The 27,157-nt window shown below is 61.2% G+C and overlaps 7 protein-coding genes across 9 annotated transcripts; 2 read left to right on the top strand and 5 right to left on the bottom strand.

Moving 5' to 3' along the window:
- Positions 1-404: 404 nt before the first annotated feature.
- On the bottom strand, positions 405-4,238 carry CHLRE_12g561100v5 (uncharacterized protein). Its single transcript, XM_043069174.1, has 2 exons — positions 3,882-4,238; positions 405-3,596 (listed from the first exon to the last, which is right to left on the bottom strand). Exons 1-2 carry the CDS (start codon positions 3,956-3,958, stop codon positions 1,073-1,075), a joined length of 2,601 nt encoding a protein of 866 aa, XP_042918829.1. The 5' UTR covers positions 3,959-4,238; the 3' UTR covers positions 405-1,072.
- Positions 4,239-5,676: 1,438 nt separating this feature from the next.
- On the bottom strand, positions 5,677-10,618 carry CHLRE_12g561150v5 (uncharacterized protein). 2 transcript variants are annotated; one of them, XM_043069177.1, is made up of 15 exons: positions 10,384-10,618; positions 10,120-10,151; positions 9,875-9,959; positions 9,379-9,757; positions 9,197-9,291; positions 8,595-9,084; positions 8,269-8,513; positions 8,002-8,148; positions 7,625-7,850; positions 7,379-7,524; positions 7,147-7,251; positions 6,805-6,966; positions 6,537-6,695; positions 6,277-6,437; positions 5,677-6,140 (listed from the first exon to the last, which is right to left on the bottom strand). In XM_043069177.1, the coding sequence occupies exons 1-15, from the start codon at positions 10,513-10,515 to the stop codon at positions 5,765-5,767; spliced, it is 2,940 nt and encodes a 979-aa protein (XP_042918827.1). In that variant the 5' UTR covers positions 10,516-10,618; the 3' UTR covers positions 5,677-5,764. The 2 variants fall into 2 exon arrangements, with proteins under 2 accessions (XP_042918827.1, XP_042918828.1); XM_043069176.1 differs by having other exon boundaries at positions 9,197-9,757.
- Positions 10,619-10,748: 130 nt separating this feature from the next.
- CHLRE_12g561200v5 (uncharacterized protein) lies at positions 10,749-13,257 on the bottom strand. The gene is made up of 6 exons (XM_001703070.2): positions 12,968-13,257; positions 12,642-12,798; positions 12,307-12,386; positions 11,797-11,921; positions 11,571-11,624; positions 10,749-11,442 (listed from the first exon to the last, which is right to left on the bottom strand). Exons 1-6 carry the CDS (start codon positions 12,990-12,992, stop codon positions 11,428-11,430), a joined length of 456 nt encoding a protein of 151 aa, XP_001703122.1. The 5' UTR covers positions 12,993-13,257; the 3' UTR covers positions 10,749-11,427.
- A 2,541-nt stretch (positions 13,258-15,798) lies between these two features.
- On the top strand, positions 15,799-18,088 carry CHLRE_12g561300v5 (uncharacterized protein). Of its 2 annotated transcripts, none has more exons than XM_043069179.1 (7): positions 15,799-16,204; positions 16,341-16,372; positions 16,448-16,514; positions 16,580-16,635; positions 16,719-16,792; positions 16,944-17,383; positions 17,476-18,088. In XM_043069179.1, exons 1-7 carry the CDS (start codon positions 16,106-16,108, stop codon positions 17,545-17,547), a joined length of 840 nt encoding a protein of 279 aa, XP_042918825.1. In that variant the 5' UTR covers positions 15,799-16,105; the 3' UTR covers positions 17,548-18,088. The 2 variants fall into 2 exon arrangements, with proteins under 2 accessions (XP_042918825.1, XP_042918826.1); XM_043069178.1 differs by having other exon boundaries at positions 16,719-16,798.
- A 50-nt stretch (positions 18,089-18,138) lies between these two features.
- Positions 18,139-22,104, top strand: CHLRE_12g561350v5 (uncharacterized protein). The gene is made up of 8 exons (XM_043069180.1): positions 18,139-18,377; positions 18,629-18,888; positions 19,098-19,329; positions 19,592-19,716; positions 19,982-20,103; positions 20,518-20,627; positions 20,840-21,211; positions 21,368-22,104. The coding sequence occupies exons 1-8, from the start codon at positions 18,261-18,263 to the stop codon at positions 21,461-21,463; spliced, it is 1,434 nt and encodes a 477-aa protein (XP_042918824.1). The 5' UTR covers positions 18,139-18,260; the 3' UTR covers positions 21,464-22,104.
- Positions 22,105-22,150: 46 nt separating this feature from the next.
- On the bottom strand, positions 22,151-23,528 carry CHLRE_12g561400v5 (uncharacterized protein). Its single transcript, XM_001703069.2, has 4 exons — positions 23,383-23,528; positions 22,981-23,132; positions 22,721-22,836; positions 22,151-22,523 (listed from the first exon to the last, which is right to left on the bottom strand). The coding sequence occupies exons 1-4, from the start codon at positions 23,445-23,447 to the stop codon at positions 22,308-22,310; spliced, it is 549 nt and encodes a 182-aa protein (XP_001703121.2). The 5' UTR covers positions 23,448-23,528; the 3' UTR covers positions 22,151-22,307.
- A 48-nt stretch (positions 23,529-23,576) lies between these two features.
- CHLRE_12g561450v5 (uncharacterized protein) lies at positions 23,577-27,118 on the bottom strand. Its single transcript, XM_001703068.2, has 9 exons — positions 27,049-27,118; positions 26,640-26,904; positions 26,254-26,504; positions 25,996-26,110; positions 25,536-25,698; positions 25,144-25,289; positions 24,936-25,009; positions 24,697-24,757; positions 23,577-24,461 (listed from the first exon to the last, which is right to left on the bottom strand). The coding sequence occupies exons 1-9, from the start codon at positions 27,084-27,086 to the stop codon at positions 24,312-24,314; spliced, it is 1,263 nt and encodes a 420-aa protein (XP_001703120.1). The 5' UTR covers positions 27,087-27,118; the 3' UTR covers positions 23,577-24,311.
- Positions 27,119-27,157: the final 39 nt, after the last annotated feature.

Raw genomic sequence — 27,157 nt, 5'->3', positions numbered from 1 at the left:
TTCCCACCCGTGCCCACATAAATGCGTAGCAAGAAGGGACAAGGCATTGGTGCGTTGTTCGCGCGCTGTTACTGTACCGACGGTAGCTGGCAGGTTGTGTCGATGTTTTGCTGACGCGCATGGATGCATGCAGTGACGAGCCAGGATGCATGCAGTGACAGACAGTGAAGACCTAGAAGACTACCAGGCAACACCGCCGTCATGCTTCATGCGTGCACGTGCAGTCTGCAGGTATTGGTCAGCAACTGTCGGGCGGCAGCATGGCTACTTGCAGGTCACTACTCTCGCGGGGCACAGCGGGGCATGAGGGGGGAAGCGGGGCTGGCACGAAGTTCGGCCTAACCCCACTCTCTAAACGGCCCAAACCTCGCACCCCAGGGTCAACACACTTGCACGAGTCAGCTGATATAACAATCTTACACTCCTTGTCGAAACATGCCACCACTCCTTTGTCACCGTGTCACTCCGGCTTACGTGCAATAGTCACCTGGAGTCATTTGTTTGACGTCAGCTGCAGCCGCCTCTGCTTCATACTTCCATGGACTACTTCATGCTGCCTCTGCTTCATGCCGCCTCTGCTCGATACCTCCAGGTAATACAGAACATCCTAAAGGCAATACAGCATACCGTACAGCACATTCTAAAGGCAATACAGCATACACCACATTCTTGTACGCAAGAGGCCCAAGCTATTTTCAAACGATGAAGTGCACCAGAACCCACACCAGCCGTTAGCGACGGCAGAAGCCTTCAGGACGAGGCCGTAATGCGTGCCTGTCTTGTGGCCGTCACTTCATGTCGCCACCGCTTGCTCCCCATTAGTCATGTTGCTACTCCGCAAGTGTCACCCAGATAGACCAAGCACCTGAAGCTGCCCTTGCTTGCCTGTCCGCTTGGACCTGCTAGTGCATGCTTGTCACCCCGGCGAATGCCATAGCCTAGCCAGCGCTAGCACCGCGGCCGCCTCCACTGTCTGCCACTACTGCTCCTGCGCCTACTCCTGGTGATGGATCAACCAGTCTATATCTCCAGGCCGCTTCAAACAACATCTGGTTCTGCTGCCCGGCCGGCCTCACCGGCGCGGCCCCTCGAAATCCTTCTTCAGCTTTTCAAACGCAACCTGCAGGAACTGGAAGGCCGGCGTGGCCAGGTCGTCGCCGGGATTCTTGTCCGGATGCAGCCGGATGCGCAGATCACGCCACGACTTCTGCAGCGCCGCCAGCGTGTGCAACTCCCGCGTGAGCCGGAACACGTGCCGCTCGTAGCCCTGCAACTTGCTGCACGCAATCACGCGCCGGATCTCCCACGCATTCAGCCGCTCCCGCGCCAGAGCCAGCAGCTCGCCCTTCTCGCTGCACGTGCGAGTTGCCGCCGCAGCACCCGCCTGCTCCAGGAAGGTTTTGAGCGCGCGTACCGAGGTGCTGTCGTCCAGCATAGGTGGCGTGGCGGTGGCGAAGGCAGCCCAGGCTGCTGCCTCAGCCGCGGCGTCCTGCGGCGCCTGCATTGGTGCCTGCGGCTGCTGCGGCTGTTGAGGCGCCGCACCGCCGTTTACATGTTGCTGCGCCTGCTGCTGGTGGGCAGCGCCAAAAGGGTACTGCTGCTGCTGCTGCTGCTGAGCGGCGTACTGAGCGTGTGCCGCCTGCGCCTGCTGTGCAAACCCGTGCGGCGCGAAGCCAGGCGGGAAGCCGCGGCCGAACCACTGTGCGTAGGCAGCCGAGTATTGTGCCTGTGCATGCACAGAAGCCTCAGCAGCCTGCGCCGCTGCCGCCTGCGCGGCTTGCGCCGCCTGTGCTTGCTGTGCAGCTTGCGCATGTTGCGCCGCCTGCGCGTGCTGCGCGGCCTGAGCGTGCTGTGCCGCCTGCGCCTGTGCCCACGCCTGCTCGCGCGCAGCGGTCTCGGCTTGTGCGCGTGCCGCCTGGTCCGCCGCGGCCTTGCGAGCCGTGGCCTCCTGCTGCGCCCGGTCCCTCGCGATGTAGATGGCCACCTGCTCCTTCAGGCCCTTGATCTGGCTCACGTAGTTTCCCTCGCGCCCCCGCAACTCCACCAACTGCCGCTCCAGCGGCTTAACCTTGAGATGCTGCGCCTCCAACGCCTGCTCCAACACGGCGTTCCGCGCCTGCACCTGTGACAGCTGCGCTTCAAGTTGGGCCCGCTCGGTCCGCAGCTGACGCAGCTGGTGGTACAGACCCCGCTCCGTTGGCGTCGCGTTCACACCTGGGATGTAATTGACAAAGTCGACTACCGGCTGCGGCGGCTTGACACCCGCGCCAGCAGCACCCGCTCCCGCGTGCCCGGCCCCCAGCGCCTGTACATTACGTGCTGCGAACATGCCCTGGGTATTTATTGCGTGGTCGGCCGCAGCAGCCGCGGCCGCGGCGGGATGCACTCCCTTGGCACTGGCAACTTGGGCCGCCACTGCAGCCTGCGCAGCCGCCTGCGCCTGTGCTGCGGCAACTGCCGCTGCGCGTGTCCCTGCCGCCGCAGTGGCAGGACTGCTGCGTGAGTATTGAACGGACGGCCCAACGCCATTCAACATCACGCCATTCACCGTGCCCGCCACCGCTGCGGCTGTGGCCTGCCGCTTGTTCGGCGGTCCGCCCCCTGCCGCAGCCTCAAACTTCCGCTTCGCCGCCGCTAGGTGCGGCTCCTCCGCAATCGACGTAATTGTCCGCCCAGCCGCCGTTTGTAAAGTTGTTCCCTGCTGCTGTCGAGCAGCCCCTGGAGCCTGCGCACCCGGCACAGCACCTACTCTGGACGCATTTGCCACCTGCTCTGCACGCGGTTGCTGCGGCGGCCCTTCTGCGCCCGCCTGTGGCCCTGCGCCGTTGCTGTGAACCTCTTCATCGTTCTCATCCGCAATGCTGTCGGGAGTCGGCGGCGCAAATGGTTGCGCGCCACCAGCCGCTGGCGCTCGCCGCTTTCCCGCCGCATCCACAGCCGCTGCACCGCCGGCGGCAGCTGTAGCCGCAGCCGCCGCTGACCCGGGCCCCGCCTCGGCCTGCACCTCGCAGGTAATTTCGACTTCATCGTCGTCCTCTTTCGGTAGAGGCACTGCAGCCGCTGTTGCGACATTGGGTGCTGTTGGCCCAGGCTTTGGAACCACTGCTGCAGCTGACGCCGCACGCCGGGTGCGCGTAGCCGGCTGGGCCTGGGTTGTGCTGCCCGCGGCTGTCGAGCCGGCTACACTCACGTGGCCCTGCTGCTGTTGCTGTTGCTGCTGTGCTGCTGGTGCTCCGGCTCCCGCAATGTCTGGCTGTGCATCCGGAGACACTCGCTGAGCCGTCACGCCCACAACCGCACCCGCTGCCACAGGTGTTGCGTCCACGGCAGTCCGCCGGTTGCCTCCCACTGCTGCTGCAGGTAGCTGCTGCCCTGCCTCGGGCCGGCGAGCGGACGCGGTCTTCCGCTGCGCATCAGTGGCTGACGGGCCTGCAGTGATTGCTGCCACGGGCACTGCCGGCGGGGGGTCATCTGTCTGTTTGGCGTCCGTGCCAGCTGCAACTAGGTCTGGCTTGCGCTTCCACGGCAGCACGCCCTTTTCCAGCTCATCCTCCCAGCCAACCTTGTGGTTGCATGTCTCGCATTTGTAGTAGATCCTATTCAGGGAAAATGGCATTTGTTCTCGTCAGCGTGCGAGTGGTCGGCGCGTATCGGGGGTTTCGCGGTGTGGTATGGCGTGGGCGAAGCCTCAAACCCGCGTGGCAAAGCCTCCCCCGAAACCACACATCACCAGCGTACACGCAGAAACACAACAGCCAGAACTGCATAGCTTGGCATCTAAGCAGGTACCGTCCGCCAGCACCACGAGCACAAATTGCGCCGGTGCTGGAAGCTTTCGCGATTTCCAATTAAGCACCCTCACTCCCTACTTCCACCCGCACCTGCCGATGTTCTCAGTGCCGCGCTTGACGACTTTCCTCCTGCAGAGCTGACTGCATTCCGTGCAGGGGACCTTCATTTTTGCCGCGTTCAGGGGGTGTGTGCCATGCCTATGAGAGCTCTAGGTTTATCAATGCTCAAATAGTAGGAGAGTCCGCCTTTAGGCGCTCGTTTGATATTTGAACTTGAAGTCCTCCGGCCTCAGGGCTGGTATTCCATCATGCCTATAATGCTGCCGTGGTTATACTGGTGCAGAGTAGCGTCTTAGTTGGTCAGGGGCGCAAACCGAGTGAGCAGGGACAGCACTGCGGTGCGGCCTATCTTGGTCAGTTGCAGACTCAGCTTGGATAAGCGAGCATTCAATCTCGTCTAGTGCGATAACGCAATACCTTCGCTGCAAAAAGCGGGTCGCTGCGTGCACCCACAGCATGGAACATGACCTTGCCCAATCCCAAATCCAGAGTCTTAACTTTGCCTGCCCAATACATCTTATGATGCACCCTCTCAGTTGACATATCTTACGGACTGCGGCGTGGCTCTGCAAACGAGAATTGTTTTGATGAGAGCCCGTGTGCCTTTGCTAGCACTGCGCTGCGTGCAGCAGTGCAGTCCGCTTGGAAATACGTGGAGCCAGATCTTACCGACATGCGCGGTAATGACGCTGAACCCCGCTGTGCACAGCTTCGGTTCTGTCGACACCGCGCATTCACCGTAAGCGGCCTTAGTGGCAGGGGACTCTGCAGGCGTTCTTTTATTGCGGGAGTCGCAGTGATGGGCCATTAGGCGTTACAAAGGCAACCAACATATCGTCCTACCTCAAACCCTTTCACCCACGCACCCCGCCGCGCCGCTTCTTCCCTGCGCAGAGCGATCGCGCTAACGGCCGAGGCGCTTCCAGCAGCACTTATACGGAGCTTCGCTTGTTCTGGCATGCTTATACACAGCAGCGAGGGTGAGGTGTGGGGTATGGGAGCAGCGGGAGGGGTACGGGAATGTACTGAAAGCACAACTCAAGTGCTGCGGAGTACTGCACTGACGAGTTGTTGGGTGGGCAGTACGCGTAGCTCTGCCCTGCACAGGTACTGATGTATGCACAGGTTTGCATTCGCAAGCTCACTGTACGATATTGACGCCGTGCTCTCGTCTGCCCCCTCCTAGGTGACGATGACGGCATCTAGCGTTAGCTCACGTGCAGAGCAGACTTTGCACGTATACGTTACGGGTGGGGGCATGGATGGGGTTGGGCAGCTGGTAGAGCGCCACGGAATTGGAATGTATCGAGCGCTAGGTGGACTACTGGGATTGCTGGCCCGTTCAGGCCGCGGCGGGGACCGTGCGCTTGCTGTGGATGTGAGTGGCTAGTAGATTGGGCAGCGATTGTTCTCAAGTGGCAATTGGAATGCCGGCTGAAGGGAATTGTGTCGTCGGCATTAGGCAGATGAGCAAGGGGGCTACCTCATACCGGTATATAGACATAATGACACGGTCTGGGCCGGGCGGCCAGGCAGAGGTGCGATGCTACGTGTCGCAAAGCTACCAAGCCAAGGATGGGGGGCATGAGTGGCGAGTAGGAGTGCTGGCTGTGGGGCTGAAGAGTTGTCATATTGCTCAGCGCTGGCCCTTTTACACCGTTGCGGTTACCGCCTGCACTAGGCGTACACCAAACGAATTGTTGCTTCGTGCGGAAACGCGGCGAGAGGGAGCCTCGGATGCTCTAGTCGGCTGGACAGTTACAGTCAGCGTGTGTGTGTGTGTGTGTGGGGGGGGGGCTGTAAATGGCACTGTCTGTCTGCCCCCACGTCAAGAGTCCAGACCTCCAGCCTGCTGCTAGCTATCAGCTATCCAACAGCTCACTCGTCATGGCTACCAGCCGCTCTAGCCGGTCCTACGCTGGGTCAACCTGCACTCGCCCTATCCCAACAGCCTTCCGGGTGTGGTGGGAGCCGCGCAGTATGCTGCTGATGAGGCCTCCCGTCCCGCTACCAGACGGCTGCTGCGGCCCCGCCTTGCCCACGTCGCGCCGGTCATGCTGCTGCTCGGGGCTGGGGATGACAACAGCCTCATCCCCACCATCAGCAGGAGGAGGCGGTGGCGGCTGAGTGTCCGCAACCTGGCTAGTGTCGGAGGCCTGAGCCGCGGCAGCAACGGCATCGCTGTTGATCCCGTGCGTCTTGAGCATGGCCAAGAGCGAGTTGCGCTCCCGGCGGAGGGACCGCAGCTGCAATTCCTGGTCCCGCAGCTGAGCCTGCAGCCTCCGGGTCCTGCAACATTGCAAACACGCGCAACAGGGCTGAATGCATGACGCACATGAGAAAAGTGATGCGCGAGTCCACTGGCTGCACCGTGTCTGTACGGCATTTCATTACCATGCATGCTAGCACTATAGCTGGAACGCACCGTGCGTCGTCCTGCTGCGCCTTGGCCTCACGCGCACGCGCCAGATCTCGCTCCATGTGGCCGCACTCGGCAGCCGCCTTGTTGGCTAGCCGCTCCGCCTCCGACGTGCGCCGCCTCTCCGCAGCCAGCGCGGCCTCGTGCACCACGTTCAGCTCCGCAACCTAAAAGTGCGCAGGCCGCTGTTTAGTCGCTACAGACAGGTGCGGTACATGCTGGCACATGACGGTATAGGAAATGCGGCATGTGCTACTGTACCGTACCTTGGCGTGCGCCTCCGCGTCCAGTCCCGCCAGCTTGCGCCGCAGATCCGCAGCGTCCGCCTCTACCTGAGCCAGCTGCCGGCAGAGCTGCTGCCGCTCCAAGGCCGCCGCCGCCGCCACCGCTGCGTCCCGCTGCTTCGCCGACCGTAATCGCACAACCTGCAGGCAAAAGCCCGTGCCCCTCAAGCATTAGCAAGCGGACGTCTGGGGCAGCCATGTTTCTGCTGCTTGACAGGCAACGCATGCCCGCCTGACTGGATCTACGTGCCTGCTTGTTGAGCTCTTGCATCCGGACCGCCAGCCTGCTGAGCCGAACGCCTGCTGCCGCCTCCGTGCTCCGAGCCACCTCCTCCGCGGCGTAAACCGCGGACGCTACCTGTTGTCGGATCTGGTTGATTTGCGAGGCCAGCGCCGCCTGCATTGCCTCCACCTGTGCGTGCATGCACATGGAGGGTCGCTCAAACCTGGTGGAACACGCTGTGCCACGTGCCACATGGGCCCCGTGGACGTAATTATGCACGCCTCTGCGGTGGTGGGGCCATGTGATGAGCGACGTGGACTCATGGTTGTTGCCGTGCGAGAACGCTTACCCAACAGGACATGTGCTCACCTGGGCCTGCACGCGAGTGGAGATGAGTGCATCCCTGTGCCGCGACTCGCGCTCCTGCATCACCTCCTGCGCCTGGCGAATGCGCTCTTCCGCCGAAGCGCTCACCTAATGTACATCAGCCCAAAACAGCAACACCATTACACCGTGGAGGGCTTTCAAGCTAGAACAGACGCACAGTTTGCAGTTTGCAGCTGGCTTGCATGTCGCACACCCCTGTTGCGGTACGGCGCACCTGTGCCAGCTGCTTGAGCAGCACGTCCCGGTCATGGCCCATCTTGGCCACCTCCTGCTGCAGTACCTCCACCAGCGGCCGGTTGCACCCGGAACTCCCGGCACCGGCGCCGTTAGCCCTGCCGGCTTCCACCTGAGACATGGCGCCTGCAAGGAGTATGAGGCCATTCAGGTTACGTGAGCCGTTGTTGCGCCGAGTTTGGCCGCTGGAAAGCTGCACGGCACGAATCTTGCAGTCGCCACGTACCTACTACAGCGCCCCGGCCGATGCCCACACCGGAGACGCCGGCTCCAGCGGCCATACCGCCCGGGCTGCGTACCCGCGCAGCAGCGAGGCTCAGGACAAACACCAGCCGCTGGCATGCGAAGCTAAGTCGTGACGCGTGCGCGTCCAGCTCCCCTGCGCGTGCCTCCAGACCGGCCACCTGCTGCTCAGTGGCTGCCTTAAACGCAAGGAGCTGCCGGCGCACCGCCTGCGGCACGCAAGCAGTACTGGACGAGTCCGGTGAAGCGATACGGCGAATTTGTTTGGTGCCGTAATGCTACTATGAAGTAACTGCATCGGCATGCGTGACCATACGCAGTAGCTGCCGTGCCCCATCAGGATGTACGGCCATATCCCACCTGCGCTGCCGCTTCCCGAGATGACAGCTGCTGCTCCAGATAAGCCGCCCGCTGGTGTGCTGACTCCAGCTCCGCCTGCCGCTGCCTGGCCTGCAAGGCCAGCTGCTGCTTCTCAGCGCGCTGCTCCCGCAAGCGTTGCTCCAACACCTACGGGACAAGCGGCCCAGCTGTCTTATCCATGAGTTGCAATTTGCAAAGCTTGCCTCACAGTACCGGTTTCATTCATACCGTCGTACCCCCAAACGGCGCTGGGTGGGCCGAACGCACCTCGATGAGCGTGCGCGTGGACATGAACTGCTCCTGCATCTCGCCGAGCTGCCGCGCCCATTCCTGCCGCTGCTCCGCCACCTCCGCGGCCTGCCGCGCGTTCTGCTCATGTAGCGCCTGCACCTGCTCTCGCCATGGCCGCAACAGGTTCTCCCACCGGACCGTGGGGCTCCGCGCGGGTGAGGCTGTCGGCCCCGCCCTTGGGGGGCTGCCGGGCGGCGGTGGCGCCATGTCCCCGCCCATACCTGCAAGCGCCGCGCAGTGCAGTGTCAGAAGCCGCGCATGAAGGTGCACACTATGTCACTTCTAAGCTCATGTGGCCTTACCTAGCCGTACAAGCTCCCGCTCCTGCATCTGCACAATCTGCTGGAGCGACGAAACCCGTAGCGCCTGCAGCGCCGCCTCGCCCGCCTGCAGCCTGCCGGGCGACGCCGACCGCCCGACCCCTACCCCTTGGCGATGTGACTGCTGCTCCCCAGCTGCAGCGGCGTGCGCATCCATCGCCGACCTCGCCACCACTGCGGCCTGCTGGGCCTGAGACAGCAGCAGCTCCTGCGTCGCCGCCAGCTCCTGCTGCAGGGCCCGCTCCCTATCCTCCGACTCGGACGCGACCTGCCGCAGCTGAGCTACCTCATGGGCCGCCGCCGCAGCGGCCGCCTGCGCATCCACCAGTTGCGCCGCCAATGCATCCGCGTGGCGGACCGCGGCGTCCCGCTCCGCCACCAGCGCGCTGATCTGGCCAGCCGTGGAGGTGGCCTGCTGCGCAAAGCTGGATACCTGGTCATGCAGCCGCTGCTGAAGCTCCGTCTGCGCGTCCTGCATTATTGCGAATGGGGATGGGAAGGTGCGATTAGTGATGATGCAATGTCCGCAAAATCTCTTGCGGGTGCAGGCTGATGCCGCAGGATCGGGCACCGCAGTGTGTTACCTCTGCAGCTTGAAGGGACGCCTCCAGCGAAGTAGCGCGCTGTGACAGGCTCGTGTGCTCCGCAAGCAGCGCCTCAAAATCCGCAGCGAGCTGCACTGGGGACGGCGTGTTGCCCATGGGCCCGGGCATCCCTTGTGATGCCGCACCCGGATGCTGGCCAGCGTAGGCCCCCAGATACCTACCCTGCACCTCTCTGTCGTCTGGCCACGACGAGGTGCTTCCGGGCCATGGTACAGCACCGTCTTGCGGTCCCCTCGAGGCCCCAGCCGCCGTTGATGGTAAGGCCCGCGGACTGAATGTTGGGAGCCGCCCCATGTCATCGTACCCACGGTCACCCTGAGCTGACTGCGAATCAGTATGCGGGCCCTCAAACTGTTGTGGCTGCTGCTGTAATGCTGCTGGCGCTAGCGTCGGCTCCTGCTGCGCCACGCGCCGGCCGTTGAGTACGGCCAGACCCGGCAGCGCGGCCTTCAGCAGCTCCTGGCTGCCCGCGAGCGCACAGACGGGGTTGCCCCGCACGTCCAGCTCTCGCAGCGCCGGCAAACGCGCCAGGACACTGACCTTCAGGCGGAAGGAAAAGGAGTGCGTGATTTGCTACCTGACTCTTTTACGCTAACAGGTGAACCCAGACCCTTGACATTGCATGCGCAGCAGCATACCGTATTTGCGCCCACTTACCCACGGCCCCGCCTCGAGTCTGTTGTCAGCTAGGTCCAGGACCTCCAGACTTGTGAGACTTGTCACGTCATCCCCCAGTCGAGAACTGCATGCAGCGGTCCGGGGCGTGGGGGCGATCGCTGTATGGCTATTGCACATTGCAAGACCGAGCCACGAGACCCCAGTCCCCGCTTGGGCTGGGTGCCCGCTACAAGGCCAGCCCGCCTAGCGCGCCGCTGACGTCCCGACCCTTGATGTAGACTTACATGGCATTGGCCCGAGCGCTTAATTTAGTGACCTGGAGCAAAAGCGCCGCGGCAAGAGGTGGTATGGCAAATTCAGTGCCAACTGTGGTATGCTAGATGACCGTGGTGGCACCGAGGTGGCTGGTAGGGTTTCGCGGCTGCACGCCACTGCATGCCACGGCTACCGCGTGGCACGCTGCCGCAACCACACTCCCTTTGCCGGTCCTTCCAATCCCTCCAGGGCCCACCCTCAGCGCTTGCGGCTATGCGCAGGGGGAGCCTCACCTGGCTCAGCCCCTGCACTCGTTCCAGGGTTGTGAGGTCGTTGTGGTCCAAGCGCAGCTCCGTTAGAGCGCCTAGAGGCCGCAGGTCCAATAAGGCGGCTATGCCATTATATTGTAAATCCAGACTGCTCATATCGGGGTACTGGGCGGCCAGCGACACAGCAAGGTCGCGGTCAAGTAAAATGCCACCAGCATCGACACGTCCTCCTTCCCTCGGCTCTGCAGCCAACATTTTGTATTTACAGTTGTACCGATTTAGGTCACTAGAGCAAACGACATGGCTTCCCACGGCACGCAGTTGCGGTCCTGTCAGAGTCTGTCAAACGACCAAAAGGATAAGCGAGGGTCAAACCAAGAGGGACAGGTAGTTCAACCGCTTTACAGTGCTAAAAATTATAAATTGATCGCACAAATTCCGCCTGACCCCATCCCGGCTCACGCTCCACAGATCCTGAGCACCAACCTCCGGGCTCCGGGCTCGCGTCAAACCTCCCCTAAACGCTCCCGTCCCGTCTCCACTGTTCCCTAAGCCCCATGCGCTGTCCTAACACTGAAATCTCGTGCCTGTTCTTGGTGCAGAGCTCACATCGTACACGTTCGTGCCCTTGGGGTGGAGCCGTGGAGGTATTCATTATCTCGCATCGTACGCATCCTACTAATGCCACATACAAGCGGTCCTGCATGAAGCCAGCCTCATCCACACCCCTCTGCTTCAAGCCTCCGGGTTGCACAAATCTGTACTGCATTTACGCACTCGGCTACCCGCAATTCTCCCTCACCCATTCGTCCTCACCTGCTCCGCACAGCAACAGGATGCATACGGATCCCAGGCCACCACCTACACTTTACATATAGGCTCGAAACGTCCTGTGTTCATGGCGTGTGCGCACGTGCCTATATATAACATACTCAAGTGAATCGATTCAGACAAGTTGAGCCGCCTACACCTGATACCGTGCATCGCTTCATACATTGCATGCCCAGCACTCGAGTTGCGTGCCCACCCAGTATAAGGACCCACTGCGCTCCATGTGGTCCACGGCAATCACTCCCATGGAGCCTGCAGGCAAGCGTGCGGAGCCGGGCGCGAGAGGCGTCAAGTAAATGGGGCTACGTTTGCCCTCGTTTGGGATCGAGACATCGAGTGCATGGTCGTCCTCGACTCACTACCGTACTTGCCCCCCTCACCTTGCCCTTGATGCCCTTCTTAATGGCTTCCTTGTCCACGGCTTCAAGCAGACCCTGTGATAAGGGCACACAACAACCGGCATGCTGGTAAGCCCCCTGGACCACTACCGACAAGTGTCCGCGTCCGTGGTACAGCGATAGGAGGCCGAGATGACGCAGAGCAATACCTAGCACCGAAGCTTCCTGGGCATGCTAGGCCGTGTGATCATGCCTGCGAGGTCCTCACCTCGTTAATGACCTCATCCACCACCAGGCACAGCCGTGCGTACTTGTCCAGCAACAGGGCCGCGGACGGCGCCTTCCCCAGCACGTCCTTCAGCACCGAGATGATGACGCGCAGGATCTCCACCACTGCGGCAACGAGCAAGACCAAACGCATACTGTGAAGCCGCACGCCCATGTTCGCTTCCGTCCAGAGGCCGTGTCATTTGCAGCAGCGCAAGAGCAGCAGCTACCGTATCCACCTCCGTGCTTGGGGCATATCTCCCAGCCCGGGTCCCCGTACTTCCCCTGCCCCGCCCCCCCCCCGCCCCCGGCACTCAAACCAACCGCAGGCACTGCTCTGGCCCCGCCCATGCGCCCGGGCCTGGCCCGGACCGCTCCGCCCTGCTGTCGCCGTGATGTGTTGCCCCGTCCCTTCCCCGGGATCGGATCCTGGGAAAACCCAATGCGCCCTTGCTACAATGAGGCACCCCGCGCCTTCCTTTCACGCCACCTCGCCTCCAGTCTGACTTACGTCCCAGCTCGTCATACTCGCCCGAGCCCATCAGATAGAACACCGTGTCTGCAGACGGGATGAAGGCAAATCGTGCCGTCCTGCGCAGCACGGCAGCGCCGGGCGCATCAGCATGCATCGCGGCAGCGTGCGCCGGTGATTACCAGTCGGCACAACAGTTTGAACGATTACAATGTGATACCCCTAGAATCGTGTTTGTAGACCGGCCGTGGTCTGGGCCAACACTGTGGTTCATCGTCTGGATGAGGCCGGCGCACCCGTACCGGCGGTTGCAGTGGCGTCCCCATCACTAGCGTTCCAGCCCCATGCGCACGTGGCCACCAAGCAGCACTCACTTGTATGGAGCAATAAAGTCCTGGTCGTCGTATTGTAACCGTACATTGCCAGAAGCAGTGCTGAACGCAGCCCGGATCTCCGCCTTCTCCAGCTCCGTGAAGCGATCCCAGAAGCGCTCGTACAGCACATCCCCGCCTTTCGTAGCAACCACAAAGCCTGGTCAAGGTCCGGCAGCGGTTGCAGGTCCAAGTAAGGACAAGTCATGGCGTGGCTCAGAATCCGTTCGCTACGCTTCTCAGATAAACACTTTGGTGGAGGGGATACGTCTGGGCCTATCTGTGTCCCTGCCCGTGGTGGCCGACGAGCCCGAGGCTAAGCGACTCACAATGCAGCCTCCCGATGTCCATCATCGCTTATCCGTTGCGGTGAGTCACAGTCGCTCTCCCGCAGAATCGGCTGTGGCAGGCTACCGTGCACGCTGCCGAACTAAAGTCCTCAGATGACAACGTTCAAAGTTTTGGGACAGCTCTTTGCGTTTCCTTATCTAAGCGGTATTTATAGCAATACTGTGCAGTAATGCTGATGTCCAGGACGCCGAGTTTGAAGCTTCCAATACAGCTTCCAATAGGCAATTCGCTAACACGTGGTCATAACAAAGAGCTTTGGCAGCTTAAAATATGTGCGTATGTAAATAGCTGTAAAGTGGACTTATCCAGCCCAGGATCGGGCCAGGAGGGGCCAGGGTATGGGCTAGCTTCGCATCCTCATGGGGCACTCGCGCAGAAGGTCTGAGTGTGCCAGCAGCAGCAGGGGCAGGCTGAGGACGAGAGAGGGCAGTAGAGCAGCAGCACGTGGACGGGGCGGAATGTTCAAGGCTGATATCCAGCATCTGTGGCGGACGTGGGGAGCCTGGCGCATCCCTGCGCTCGTGCATGCGAAGGGCTGAAGGTAAAGCCATCCAATTCCCAAGTCTTGGCCCCTGCCTAACCCTGCCTTCCGTGCGTCGCGTAGGGTCGCGTACAGTCGCGTACAGAGGCTATTGCCGTGTCGGTCCAGGGGCTGTAGTCGTGACTAGTGAAGTTCACGACGCAGGTAGCCGTAGCCCGCCTCTTGAGTGGGGGAAGGTTATCAAGGGTTGATGATGAACATGTACAGACCTGCAGTGTGAGGAGAGGCCAAGAGGCTCACCATTCTACGCTCTTGACAGCACAGACCGTTCAGAATGCCCCTTTGCAGCTTTATCATGCAGTCCATCCTGCGCGGCTGCACAGTGTTCGCATGTGATTGTTGACGTGTTTCACGCAAGACCAAATCCATTGTCAGTAAGACAGTAACAGACCCTCAGGACCAGCGGTTGCAGCAGCAAGAACACATGTGCCAAACCCTTGCACTAGCGCTCATTTATCTCTGCCCTTCTTGCCATATTGTTCCGCATACATACAATCTTACCAGCAGCAAACATGCCACAGGACTCATCTCAGTGAAACAGCCTTTCACTTTCAGTGTGCGGCAGCCGAAATTTGCTGGCCAGTGGCCACAGTCCCAGACCGTGGTCCCAGGGACCCAGACCACCCGCTGCTACCACGTTCACCTGCTACTGCTACTGCGCTCAATTCATACTTGTTCCCTCCTGCAACTCCGTCAATGAAGTAACCCAATGCTTCACCCGCAACGCAAAGCACCAGGACCAGTCGCCTGTTGATCTTAGCCCGACCTCCGGTTCATGCCCGAGGCGCGCGCAAGTCAACAATTTGATACGACCACAGCTGCCTCCTGGAGATTATAAGCCATGCACTGTTGTGGCACAATGCTAGCGGTATGAGCCGCTCTCCTTCCTCTGCAGCTTCAAGTATCTCCTACACGACCCAACAAAAGCAGCATGCCTCCCCCCAGCGTCAATAGAGCAAGAACCGAGGAAAATGCGCACCACCTTGCAACCAAACCCGCACTTACCCGCACCGGAAACAGGCTACGTGAACATGATTAGCCAGAATCCCGCTGCCACCGCTGCTAGCCCAACGACAAGTGTTCCCCGTTCACGGGAAATGGGGCTGAGCCCCTCCACAGTCTGAGGCCGAACAACCTCATCGCCCGGATATAGCCGGGGTCCGTTCGTACAGGCACATAGCCAAACCAGGTGCCTAGCAATCGCGATGCCACAGCAGAGCCAACCGCAGCCAGACGCAGCACAGTTGTCAACAGCCGCACTACTTGTCATGCCGCTACGCCAGCCCCACCGCGGACCGCTACCTAGACACTAGCCGGCTCCTCAGCCTGCGCGCTTGCGCCGCTTCTTGCGCGGCGCTGCGCTCTCCTCCTCCACGTGGCCTTTCCCGCCCCCTCCGCTACCAAGATGCGCGCACGCGCCCCCGCTGCTGCCGCCGCCGCCGCCGCTGCCGCTGCCGCTGCCGCTGCCGCTGCCGCTGCCGCTGCCACCACCGCAGCCGCCGCCGCCGCCGCCGCCAGTCTGCAGCGACGCAGGTCGCTTGTGCCCCAGCAGCATCTCCACCAGCTTTTTCCGGCCGCCTACTTTTCTAAGTGAACATAATTAGCCAGAATCCAGCTACAACCGCTGCCAGCCCAACGAAAATCCAGAGCTGAAGCAACGGCAGCTTGAGCACCGCTAAGAGAAAGAACAACACCCATGCCACGATGGACATGATCCAAAATGAGAGCTTGGTGTGGCCCTCTATGCCCTTGAAGTCCATCTTGGCGAGCTGTCCTCCCTGTGGCGGCAAGCCTGTCCAAAGGGCAGCGGGGTCACGCCCCTGAGCGCGCGCACGGACACTGGCATCTTGCATGTTCACGGACCCCGTATAAGGATGTCACCCATATCACGCATGCTGTTGTGAAGCGTAGGAAACGGCTTGTACGCGTGATGACAACAGCGCAATAGAATCCGCATGCCGCATTTGCCCCCGTGTCCGATGTCGAGTCCCCGCCAGCGTGCGTACTATTTTCTATTGAGGCATGGTGTGTTGGCATGATTTGAGGGTCCAAGGCATGCTGTGCGCTTACCGGCGGAGTCAGGCAACTTGTTGTCACTGCCTGGTGCACAGCCTGAGGGCTGCAAGCGGTTGCGTACGCAGTATTGCACAGCTAGAAAGACAAGTATATTTTGTGAACTCTCTGGGGCAGAAAATCAGAAAAGTGGACGCAGCAGCGCTCCGTCGCAACACCCTCTTACAGACTTTCTCTTAAATCAGACAGAAAAAAACCAAACGTGCAGACCGAGCATCCATTGACAGGGCCCACCTAGTGCTTGGTCATGCACTTGGATCCAGCAATTCTCAGGGCCGTTTGTGACTGTCTTTCTACGCGTCCACGCGCCTACACGATTGAACTTCTTTAAGGATTATCTTGAATCCACGTCAAGCAAGGAAACGACTCAGTGACAGACGAGGCGAGACCAAGTTTGCACGCATAAAGAAGACTCTGCATTACATAATTTGTACAGATGATGTTAGTGGACTGATCAACGTCGGGAGACCACTAGCCGGTGGAGGCGCCAGCAGTCCAAGCGATGACCAGCGTAGTTTCGCCGCGACGCCGACAAGGAGGGGAGCTCGAGCAGCTCAAGGAGGAGAACTTCTGCTTGCGATTGCAAGTGACCAAGCTCCAGGTGCCAAACAGGGTCCGGGGCTTTCACACGAAAAGCCTGTTTCCTCCGCTTGGGCTCCCTGCGTCGCATATACGCACACATACACGCACAGCAGCACTGCCATCACCGTACCCCTTCCAACTTCGCCCTACCCTAGGTGGCGCTGCGCAAATCTGCACGGAAGGATGGGTAAGTAGATGACCGTTAGATGTACAGCGGGAGTGGGCACCACAGCGCACCACTCACAACAGCCGTGTGCTGCAGGTCACGGTGCAGCCCTGCGCGACCGGTACCAGCACCAGCATCGCAGGAGCAAGTGGACTCTGTTATGGTGAGGTTTGCTGTGGGAACTGGCTCAGTGTAGGCAGCTGAGCAACGCCCTATCCGCATGCGCAGAGCGAGCTTGTGGCCCTGCGGCAGCAGGTTGGCCAGTTGCACGAGGAAAACCGCCGGTACGTAATGTAATGTGTAGTCGTTCCTGCACTGTGCGGTGTGGCGGTATGCGACGTTGCGCTGAATTCACCTGCCTCTCCAGGCTGCAGGCTCAGCTTCAGACCTTGCAAGGCGGCCATGCGGTGGCAGGGCATGGTGATGAGGAGCCCTGGATTGGTGCGCGTGAGACGGGCTGCCTGGCATGGGCCATCTTTCCTTGAGACCTGGGTTAGCAGACTAGGGAAAGTGGAGACGTCTCTGCAACAAAAGGTTTCTGTTCCCATGTCCTACCCTGTCAAACACTAACGTGGTTTTGCCGTACCCGCAGGGCAAGACGCCTTTTCCCGTGGCGACATCCAGTACATTGAGCGGGAGATCCTCTGCCTCAAGCAGAAGCTGTCTGACACGCGGCAGAAGCTGCGGGTCACGGACGAACAGCCGCCACCCCTGCAGCAGTACCAGCAGCACCAGCACTCGTTGCACGCGTTGCAAGAGCAGGAGGCGGCACAGGCGGGGGCGGGGGCCGGGCAGCGTGTGGGGGCCTCATTGGAGCCGCTGGGCTCTGTGAGCCTTAACCGGGACCGTGACTCCTTCTCTTTCTTCCCGCAGCTGACGGCAGTCGCAGGGGCACAGCGCTCAAAGGCTGGCAATAAGGCGGCATTAGGGAGCAGCAAATCAACGGCGCCTGGCTCCTCGCTTCGCGCGCGGGCAGGGACCAGCAACACTGCGACCAAGAAGGTCCCTACGACGGGTGTCAAGCCTTTGAAGGTGCGGGGGACACATCGTCTGACGTGCGACGCAGGCTCTTCGTACATGATATGCAGTTACGAACGTACACCTCAACGCCTGCTGTTCTGCAGGAGAACCGCGAGAATGCAACCAAGGGCGGCTTGTCAGCTGCACGCGGCAAGCTGCGGCGGAAAGGCTCATGAGCGCTCACAGCGGATGGGCCCGCGCCAACGGGGCTAGGAACCAGAGGAGCGGGCCAGCTGAGCCATCGCCCGCTTCACACGGGACAGGGACACCATAGCGATAATGGTGCCCAGCAGCAGGGGCAGGCGGAGGCCGGCGGAGGACGACGAGGAGCAGAAGCAGCAGCACGGTAGTAATGGCACATAAGATTTGACAGGGGCGGACGGACACGTCCAGTTGCTGAGTGCAGGCGCTAGGCCCCTGGCGTACGCCCTGTATACTAGGGCTAAAGGTTGACTTGCGACGAATCTGTATGGTGTATCTATCGTATATTCGCGTGGGTGTGATGGGGCAAGTCAAGGGGCGTAGCGACGGGTGTTATTACTGCGTTAGCGTGGTTGGTGGTGGCAGTGGTGATGGTGGTGGTGATGTGCTGCGCCAGTGGCCATAATTTGAATGGCCCGCCTCTTGGAGAGGGCCACGGTGAAGTGGGCGGCGATCTGTGCCGTGCCGCCCCGATGGGCGCATCTCCATCTTACCGACCTGTAACATAGTGGGTTCCTAATATTGTGAATATGCTCAGTACGCTCCCTTGCAAGTGGTTATATCCTTATTTATCAAAGCGAATTGTACAATGGCGCACGCGTCGCCCGGTCTGATACCGGAAAGCCAAAGGAATGCGTTTGAGCGCGACTTTGCAAAGTCGGTGGGCGTCCTGGATGGGCTGGTAACCATGTCTGGCGCCACGAAAGAAGGCGCCGTAAAAATTGGCCAGCTCTTCCTTTTCGCGCACCACCTGACGTCCGGTTGGATGACCGTGCACGCCATGCTCATGTCACGGATTTGGCAGGTAGGACGTAAGCCCCCCCCCTCGCTGCCATAGAGACCACTCACGATATGAAGTTTGCGACCCCATGGGCGCTCGAAAACACATGCACCAGGGGCCCCACGCCTGCTTGTCCTCGTGCTGCTGCTGCTGTCCTTGCTCCGCGTCTTGCATGGAGCTGCATGGAGTTGGGTAGACCCGTAGCCGACAGTAATACCGTACATACTGGGACGGCACTGCATGCCTTCGCACTCTCTTGCACACCGTCTCCTCAGGCTGCTCGGCACGTGGAGAGGCTTGCAGGCGCGCGCTTCGCATTTGTCGAGGTGCCTGCAAGTGGCTTGGGCGCCCCGGCCAACACACGGAGGGTGACGGAGGTGGACTGCGAGGAGGCTGTGGCGCGCTGGATGAGGACCGGGAACGGCCCCTTCACGGCGATGAAGCCGCACCAGGAGGCCGTGGACCCACAGCTGTACATGCACATGAGTGCAGACGAGTTCGTGCTGGTGCTGTGCGCGCTGTACTGCAGCAACAGGTAGGCGGACTGGCGGAGTATGGGAGCATGGGGCATGTGCCACCGTGCAGGGTATGAGTACATGAGCATGCTTAACCTGATAAAACAGCTCAAGTCCCTCATGGTCCAGTACGCCTGATTGCGCTGTAAGGGAGCAACGCCTGGGCTGGGCTGTCGCGCATCCAATGGCTGATCAGGGCGTGCCTCCACACACCGTTCCTCCACGCCAGGGGCAACAAGCCAGTTGCGTTCAAGCTCGCCACCAACCTGTTGTCCTCGGCCGCGGTGCAAACCCGCATCCGCGAGGTGCTGGTGCCGCGGGTGGCGGCGCGCGGTGCCGGCCAGACCTGGAAGATGTCGGCAGAGCAGCTGGAGTCGGTGTGGCTGACCGAGTGCATGCTTGGGCTGCTGGAGGGCGTGGCGGAGGGCGCGGTGCCGGCCGGCTCTGACGCGGCCGTGCAGGTGCGAGGGAGCGCAAGTGCAAGGCAGCAGTCTCTACATCACACCGTCGCGACACGTGCCTGGCTGCGGGTTCACAAGCTGCGCTTGTGTGTGTGTGTGTGTGTGTGTGTGTGTGTGTGTGTGTGTGTGTGTGTGTGTGTGTGTGTGTGTGTGTGTGTGTGTATGTGTGTGTGTGTGTGTGTGTGTTATCATGCCATAAGACGGTACATGGATCCTCTTGCCAACAAGGTACACCCCTGTTGCCAACCTTGCCTGAGCACAGGCCCGTAAGGTGTTGGTGGCCGCTGGCGTGCGGATGGAGGAGCTTCAGCCGCACTGCGGGCCGCTGGTGCTGAGCGTGTCCATCCGGGCGGCCACGGGGGCCGGGGACACAGCCACGGTGTGCAGGTAGGCTGTTGCAAGCACTCGCGTTGGCAGCCCCGGGCCTCGGTTCATTAGGGGTTTGGTTACGACTTGAGCTCTCCTACCATATCGCTAGGCATCCCTGCACCTCCCCGCCCCAAGCGCGGCCTTGGGGTAACCAGGCTTGCGTCCGCGCTTGCCATCCGCCAGCCCAAGCCATATCGCTGCTGCCGACCTGCCAGCAATTCATGGTGGGCAATGCAGCACATCACACCTGTCCTAATACTTCTGCCCGGAACCGCGTCCACAGGCTGTCTGCGCTCATGGCCCGCCTGGGTGACGAGGCCGGCAATGACCTGGCCGCCGCCACCGGCCACTACGCAACCATCAGCAACATCCTGTCGGGCAAGGCTCTGGGCACGTCGGGCGCGGGTACGTCTGAATTGCCTACACTCTCGTACGTTACATCTCTCGAAACGCAACTGTCACGTTGGAATTGTCTCTCAAACATTCCAAGTCCGTAAACCAACCAGCTCCTAAGGGTACCTGCGAGCAGAGAACGCACGCCTTACGTAGGAGGCGGCCGCCCGTGGTGGCGCTATCCCAAAGCTCAGAACGCAGCTATCGGCCACTAGAGCCCCGAGCTACGATAATGGAATGCCGAAATCAGCAGCAAACGGCCGCACAACACAGATATCCCCTGCACACGTCGTAAGACCCCATGCAAGAGGGAACTCCGTAACGGAATATAGGAAACCCCCAGAGTACATCGGAACCGGTTGCCTACAGCCCTCTCCCATCCTAAACCATCCAGCCCAGCCCCTTCCTGTACGCTGGGTCGCTCAGGTGGGCGCAACCCGTACCCGCTGTGCAAGCTGCGAGCCATGCTGGCGAAGGCCAACGCGGCGGAGCGGCGGCTGGCGCGCTGGAACATGGGCACGGTCATAGTCGACAATGTGAGTAGCTAGAACGACATGGCGTATTGGTGGTACTGCCGCAGAGGATGGGTAGGCTGTGCCAGGAGAGGGCGGCGTTTCCTGTGAGCCCCCTGAGAGAAGCGATCCAGGGAGGGGGGCGCGAAGCCCCATAGGATCGCCCACATATCTTGTCCTGTGAGCCTTACGTGCCCCTTGCCGGGCTGTCCCTGCCCGCAATGACGTCTTCGCAGGTGTCTACGCAGATGCTGACGACCTTGCGCGACAGCATGGCGGAACTTGCCCACCTGCCAGACACAGCCGAAATCCACCTGCCGTACAAGTTGGGACGGGGGGATGCACCTGCAGCCTCTGCCCGGCCTGCCAGTGGCGCTGCGGCCACGGCCACCGCGGCTGCTGCGGCCGGAGCCCAATCCAGTACACGTGGTGCTGCCAGTGCGACATCGCCGGCGTCAGCCCCAGCGGCTTCTTGCTCACAAGCGGGGGGCGCGTCTGCATCCGCGGCACCGGCGGCAGTGGGGAACAAGGCCTGCCATGGGTGTGGAATGGCCTTGCCCCGCTTGCAGAAGTGCAGCCGGTGCCGGCAGCGGTGGTACTGCTCAGAGGTGAGCCGGGGCTTCGCCGGCTGGGCCGCTTGCCACTCAGGCATCCACTGCCATGCTGTGTATACCTGTTACTGGTTCTGCGTTTTAGCAGGAACAGGTCATCCAAGTAAAACACATGCTTGCCTTCTGGTGTTCTGTATACACGTTGACATGCAGGCCTGCCAGGTGAAAGACTGGCGCGCTGGCCACAAGGCGGAGTGCAAGCGGCTGGCGGCGGAGGCGGGCGCGGAGGCGGAGGCGGCAGCTAAATGAGCTGGGCAAACGGCGGCCACAAGTTTTGGGCGTTGGGTTGTGCGGCGACCTGGAGGTGTGTGGCAGTGGCAGTGACGGAGGGGTAGTAATGGCCGGGATTGAATGTTTATTGCGATGCCCCTAATGTGATATCGGAAGGAGGGCTACGCGCGTGGCGGCGGAGGCCTGGGGGGTGAGCGGTGCAACAGAACTCAGGCAACGATGAACGGAATGCTGCCGGTGGCTACCGTATCGGCTAGTCTTGCGGGTTGCGGCACGACTGCGTGCAGAAGTGTCCAAGGGTTCCCGGTGCCTTTGTACGGTATGCGTTTCGTTTTTACATGCCTTCGCTTCTGTGTTGCTGGAGGCTACCGGCTGTGATACGGTACTGCGCCATTGCGGTACAGCCAGGGCTTGTTAGAAGGCGATCGGGTGTGCGACTAGCTGCCACATGACAGCACAATGCATTGCATGAGAGTGCAGACACGACTTAGCTCCACCTTGAACGCACAGCCACGTCAAGTCACCTTCCAGCCAGCCAGCAACTTGGTGGTGCAGTAATTCCGGCGTTCGACCAGCCGCGCGCTCTTGCCATCTGCTGAGGTCTCGGAATCTGCTGCACCCTACGGGACTTCACCAACCTGCCTTAACACTGTCCCATCGCACAGCCACGTCAAGTCACCGTGGCCCCTCGCAGCTGTCTCAGCCTGTCACCTGTCGTTACATGTACCCCGGCTGCGTCCAACATGCTAATCCTCCAAACATCGAAACTCGAAGATGTGCCCGACTCCGCTAGTCCAATCCTTTGGACCCGCAGCCTATGGCCCCCAACCGCAGTCCTCTTTCTATCGCTCTAGGCCAACCCTCACTTTTTCCGGCTGATACCAAGGCGTTTCAGCAGCTCCTCTGACTCGTCCCGAATAGCCCCAATCTTCAGGTCCGTCTGTTCTCGCGACACCTGTAGCTGCTCCCGCGCCTCCGCCGCCGCCTTGTCCGCCGCCGCCTGCACCTCCTCGCGCGCCGCCGCCTGCCGCACCTCACTCGAGCGCAGCGCCTCATCCGCCGCGTGCGTGATGCTGGCCTGCGGACACAGGAAGTACCACTGGTCAGCTCTGTTACCGATGCAAGTACGGTAGCTACCCAGCTCCACCCTCTTTTGATTGTACATGGCGACAACTGCCGAAGGATGCCTTACGCCGCGCCGAGCTGATCACAGGTTACACGAATCAACTGCCCAGTGCTCCACACCACACACCACGGCGCCCAACGCGCACGCACCTGCATCAGCAGGCTGTACACCTCGGGCAGCACCTTCTCCTGCGCCAGGTCCACCGGGCTCACGCCGTCCTTGTTGGGCCGCGTGGGGCTAGCGCCGCGCCGCAGCAGCAGCCGCACTGCAGGGAGTGCACTTACACATGCGGCACACGTCTTAGGGGCTGGCGTGCACAAGCGCTCTGCAAGGGGCTGGTGGCTTGACCGTTTCTAATTCCGAACGGCCTGGGTTTACACTCTGTAGGCTCAAACGCTTCCGGTCGCACCTGCTTCTTTCTGGTTCTCCCGAACCGCTGCGGCCAGTGCTGTCAAGCCGTCCTTGGCCTCAGCCTCGATATCCGCCCCCGCGTCCAGCAGCAGCACCAGCGTCTCACAGTCACCGGCCGCTGCCGCCGCCATGAGCGGCGTGCCGCGAGTGCTGCGTGTGGTTGGTTGGCACGAGGCGTGAAGTAGAAGTGGTGGATGTCATGTGGGACAACCGATGCAAGCGGCATCAGGAGGGTGCATGATGGGATAAATTGATTGCTATATGCAAGCGCGCGAGTGCCCTCTGAACGCCTGGCGCTGGGGCATCAGATCAAGAATGGATGGCGTGCGACTGCCATTGCGGCCCAGCCACGGTTGTCAGGTACCCACACAGCACCGGGACCTGAGCGCTATTCAGCCACCTGCAGTGGTTGGGAGACGCCCCGTGCTCCAGCAGCAGTCGGCAGCACTCCCCGTCGCCCGACATGATTGCTGCCCGTAGCGGGTAGTTTCCGTTGACCAGCTCCTGCACAGGGGGGTTGGGATGGGCGTGCAGCGTCTGGGACCCCTGAGGAAGAATGGCTCCGCTGCCCCGCGTGCCACACCAATACAAGGGCTACCTTGTTGGGGTCTGCGCCAGCTTTTAAAAGAACCTTTAAGCATCCTGTGAATCCGTTTTCCGCTGCGACTATCGCCGGCGACAGGCCGAGCTCTGAAACGAATGTCACGGAGACGTTCAGTCCTACGAGGGCCGCTAAGCCGGCCTCATCATTTGCGAGCACGGCTTTCATTAGCTCGTCTTGTTGCGGTGATACCTTACTCGGCGCCATTTTTCTTTGACCTTCAAAACCAATACTGAAGTACCCGAACGAGCTGTTTATTGTGTGCGTACTATGTTCAGTGAGTTTTTGTTGATTTCCTAAGGCAATTATGGGCACACGGGCCCACTTGGTCAGACAAACATGCAAACCTGGTGCGCCCGCATCGCACCCCACCCCACCAACCGCCACACGCCCACGAATGCATGCAATGGGTGCTTTAATCCCCGTCCTACTTTCGAACATTCAACTTGTGGACAAACGTGCAGATGCGCAAACCAGCACAGCAGCCATGCGGGGTGACACAGACACACTGTCCCGGTCACGGAAATCCAGCCGAATCCAGCACAACGCCCAGCCCTTCAGATTTGAAGCTCTTTTCTCTCAACCGCCTTTCTCACAGCACTCCACTAGTCGATCACTTGGCATAATTTCACTCCCACTCATATTTCTATGCAGTAGAATACGGCTTGGCACCCTCAGCCACGGCGGCTTCTCCTCCCAAGCACATGTCAGCGTCGCTGTCTCCTCTCTTACTGCCCCTGGCAACTGGAGCCCGAGCCAGCCGTGCAGCCAAAGCAGTGGTTGTCGCAGCGGATGGGGCGCGAGGTGAGGTCGGTAATGGAGGAGATATCCCAGATGGTCAGCTGCTTGCCGGTCTTGCCGTCCTCAATCGCCATGTCCTGCACGGGCAACACACAGCAGATGCATACACACTGTCAACTGTGGGGATGTAGGCCAGGCCGTGTCCACACCACGGACGTGACGACACACCGGCTATCAAGGCCACCTTCTGTTGGCCGGGCAGCGCACGCCGACCACATGCCACACATTGCTACCCTCCATCCTTGGTGACCGCCCAGCTTCCCACGTAGCTTCCCTCCTGCCCTCCAACCCTCGCGCCCCACCCCGCCCCACCAGCTGCTGGTTGAAGTCGCAATCGTACACCACTCCATCCCACCGCACACTCAGCGTATCCCTGAGGGGACGAGAGGCAGGCAGGCGGGACAGAGACATGGCAGAAGCGAGATCGTCAGTAAGGGCGCAGGTCCTTCACCAAGTGCGCAAGCTGCATAATCCTGGTGCTGCAATGCCGCACTGACATGAGGCCACAGGGCACACCGTGCGTCCCCCCAACTCGTGCCCCTGTCCCCCACCTGCACATGAGGTACTCCGCCGCCCCGGCGTTGAAGTTGTTCACCAGTAGCCCCATGTAGTCCTTCATCGCGCCCTGTGAACACATAAAATACGATTGCATAAACAGCTCAGGATGTATTTTGGGTTTGGAGCATGGACACAAATGGAGCACCTGTGGCACTTCTCGCCTCAAATGCAAAAGCTGTGGCACGAAATGCCTGGCCGCACCTTGCGTGTGAGGAAGTCGGCGAAGCGCTTGATGGGCATGTTGTTGAGCGCCAATAGGCGGTTGAAGCCGATTCCGTAAGCGCTGCCCAGCTCGCTCTTGTAGGCCTCCTGCAGCTTGGACTGACTGGGGGCCAGAAAGGCGCCGCCTGCAGGCACAAGGGGCAGGGAGAGGAAGCGGGGAGGGATGCGTGAGCGTGGAGGACCAAGGCGGTGTGTCCAATCTGGCGGTCAGCAATGCCTCCCGCAACCGTCCTATCGCGGAGCGGCGCCAGCACGCCTACCCTCCATCCATCCACCCGCACCTTCCACATCACCCAACACACCCTCATCACCCACTGCACACCACCGTCTGCACATTCCGTTGGGCCGCCCAGCCGCCTGCCTTAACGCACCCGGGTTATACACCAGGTCCAGCTGCAGCCCCGAGCCCTCCACGCCGTAGCCCGCCGCGTTCAGCAGTTTGAGCCCCTCGATGGAGCGCTCGAACACGCCACGCCCGCGCTGCTTGTCCACGTTGTCCTCCGAGTAACACGGCAGCGACGCCACCACACGCACCTGCGGGTGTTTATTGCGCGTCGGTCAGCCAGATGGCTGCTTTGTAGGCGGACTGAGGCAGCAGCCCGCTCCATGCAGGCCACCCGCTGCCAGGGCCGCGTCACCCCCACCTGCGCCTTCATGTCTTGAGCTTGGAGAATGCAATCAACCCTCCCTGTCCCTGCCCCTCCTCGTATTTCTCCGCCTCCCCGCCTCCTCTCTCGGGCTGGGCGAGTTCGACACGCTCTGCACCCTTCTCCCCGTCCCTCGTGGCCTGGACGGCTACCGCCGGCCCCCGCACCCCGGGCCCCCGCCCACCTTGTGCCTGGCCAGGAATTCCACCAGGTCCTCCTGCCCTGGCTCCAGTAGCACAGTCAGGTTGCAGCGGTCAATGATCTCCAGACCCAGGGGCGCAGCCTGCTCCACCAAGTACCTGCAGCACCAAACGGACTCGGGAGGTCAGCCGGCTGTGCAGGGTTGGCTGCACACATCCTCGCAACAGAGTCATGCCGCATCTGGGAGATCTCCAGCGCTAGCGCACCCGGGCCTCCAGACCCCTTTGAAAGCGCTGCCCACCTGAAGTTGGTGTTCAGCTCAGGCGCACCGCCGGTGATGTCCAGTGCGGTGATGGTGCCGCCGTCCGGCGCCGCGCGGTCCGCCCGCAGCAGCTCCAGGCAGCGGTCTACGGTGTCGCGGCTGGCCTGCTCCGCGGTGCGGCGGGGCGACGACTCCACGTGGCAGTGGCTGCAGGCCTGGTTGCAGTACAGCCCGATGTTGAGCTGGAAGATGCGCGCAGCGGAGCGCTTCAGGGGCGCCACGCCATGCTCCTGGCGGCGCGCAAGCAGGAGGTGCATGCGAGTCATGACTGGCGGCACGGATTTCAGTTCCATGTCCCGCCCCGGTCCCGGCCTGCACCACACACCTGCCACTGCAACTCAGCCGCAATGCCCAGAGCCCCTTACCGCGCACGTGGCGTAGAAGGAGGGCGCCCCTAGTGCATCCAGGCTGCGCTGCCGCTTCAGGCGCTCCTCGCGCGTCAGCGCCTGCTGCCCCGACGCCTCCAGCGCGGCCAGGTGCTCCTTGAGCTCAGTGTCCGTCTCCATGTCCTCTAGAGTCTCAGGAATGAGCGATGTGCGCAGCTGCACGTCGCTGGCGGCGGCAGGCGCACGCGCCACGCGGGTCAAGCGGCAGCCCCGCTGCCGCAGGCAACGCGCGGGGGCCACGCATCTGCGCAACGACGAGGGGCGTCAGAGCGACCGTCTCAGTCAGCGTGTTCCACTAACCCGTACGCATCAGCTTGCCGTCCACACGCTATAGGTCATAACCAGTTCGAACGCTCCATCGTCCAAACGCTTCCCCAGCCAAATGCACCTGGTGGGCCCATCAAAACGCAGCGCGCCGCTTCTCATTTCGACGTGTGTCTAAAAAGGCCTATGAAAGTATAGAAACTATCCAGAGGGCTCTTTCTTTGGTCTGCGTC

This window comes from Chlamydomonas reinhardtii, chromosome 12 (assembly GCF_000002595.2).
Source record: "Chlamydomonas reinhardtii strain CC-503 cw92 mt+ chromosome 12, whole genome shotgun sequence".
NCBI lineage: Eukaryota > Viridiplantae > Chlorophyta > Chlorophyceae > Chlamydomonadales > Chlamydomonadaceae > Chlamydomonas > Chlamydomonas reinhardtii.
The sequence above is the reverse complement of the archived record's forward strand: the minus strand, read 5'-3'. Positions and strand labels throughout refer to the sequence as shown.

Bases quoted from the DNA above. Each gene is read 5' to 3' on its own strand.
- CHLRE_12g561100v5 (XM_043069174.1), bottom strand. From the start codon at position 3,958: ATGAAGGTCCCCTGCACGGAATGCAGTCAGCTCTGCAGGAGGAAAGTC. The intron at 3,597-3,881 runs GTGCGGGTGGAA...TTCCCTGAATAG, and splicing joins GGCACTGAGAACATCGGCAG to GATCTACTACAAATGCGAGA.
- CHLRE_12g561150v5 (XM_043069176.1), bottom strand. From the start codon at position 10,515: ATGAGCAGTCTGGATTTACAATATAATGGCATAGCCGCCTTATTGGAC. The intron at 7,252-7,378 runs GTGCGCCGTACC...GATGTACATTAG, and splicing joins TGCTCAAGCAGCTGGCACAG to GTGAGCGCTTCGGCGGAAGA. The intron at 6,967-7,146 runs GTGAGCACATGT...ATGCACGCACAG, and splicing joins CCACTCGCGTGCAGGCCCAG to GTGGAGGCAATGCAGGCGGC.
- CHLRE_12g561200v5 (XM_001703070.2), bottom strand. From the start codon at position 12,992: ATGATGGACATCGGGAGGCTGCATT. The intron at 12,799-12,967 runs GTGAGTCGCTTA...GACCTTGACCAG, and splicing joins GGACATCGGGAGGCTGCATT to GCTTTGTGGTTGCTACGAAA. The intron at 12,387-12,641 runs GTGAGTGCTGCT...CGTGCTGCGCAG, and splicing joins GACTTTATTGCTCCATACAA to GACGGCACGATTTGCCTTCA.
- CHLRE_12g561300v5 (XM_043069178.1), top strand. From the start codon at position 16,106: ATGACCAGCGTAGTTTCGCCGCGACGCCGACAAGGAGGGGAGCTCGAG. The intron at 16,636-16,718 runs GTACGTAATGTA...CTGCCTCTCCAG, and splicing joins TTGCACGAGGAAAACCGCCG to GCTGCAGGCTCAGCTTCAGA. The intron at 16,799-16,943 runs GTGAGACGGGCT...CCGTACCCGCAG, and splicing joins GGAGCCCTGGATTGGTGCGC to GGCAAGACGCCTTTTCCCGT.
- CHLRE_12g561350v5 (XM_043069180.1), top strand. From the start codon at position 18,261: ATGTCTGGCGCCACGAAAGAAGGCGCCGTAAAAATTGGCCAGCTCTTC. The intron at 18,378-18,628 runs GTAGGACGTAAG...CCGTCTCCTCAG, and splicing joins TCATGTCACGGATTTGGCAG to GCTGCTCGGCACGTGGAGAG. The intron at 19,330-19,591 runs GTGCGAGGGAGC...GCCTGAGCACAG, and splicing joins GCTCTGACGCGGCCGTGCAG to GCCCGTAAGGTGTTGGTGGC.
- CHLRE_12g561400v5 (XM_001703069.2), bottom strand. From the start codon at position 23,447: ATGTCGGGCGACGGGGAGTGCTGCCGACTGCTGCTGGAGCACGGGGCG. The intron at 23,133-23,382 runs GTGGCTGAATAG...AACCACACGCAG, and splicing joins GCGTCTCCCAACCACTGCAG to CACTCGCGGCACGCCGCTCA. The intron at 22,524-22,720 runs GTGCGTGCGCGT...CTGTGTCCGCAG, and splicing joins TGTACAGCCTGCTGATGCAG to GCCAGCATCACGCACGCGGC.
- CHLRE_12g561450v5 (XM_001703068.2), bottom strand. From the start codon at position 27,086: ATGAGAAGCGGCGCGCTGCGTTTTGATGGGCCCACCAG. The intron at 25,290-25,535 runs GTGCGTTAAGGC...TTGTGCCTGCAG, and splicing joins GGACCTGGTGTATAACCCGG to GCGGCGCCTTTCTGGCCCCC. The intron at 24,462-24,696 runs GTGGGGCGGGGT...TTGCCCGTGCAG, and splicing joins GCGACTTCAACCAGCAGCTG to GACATGGCGATTGAGGACGG.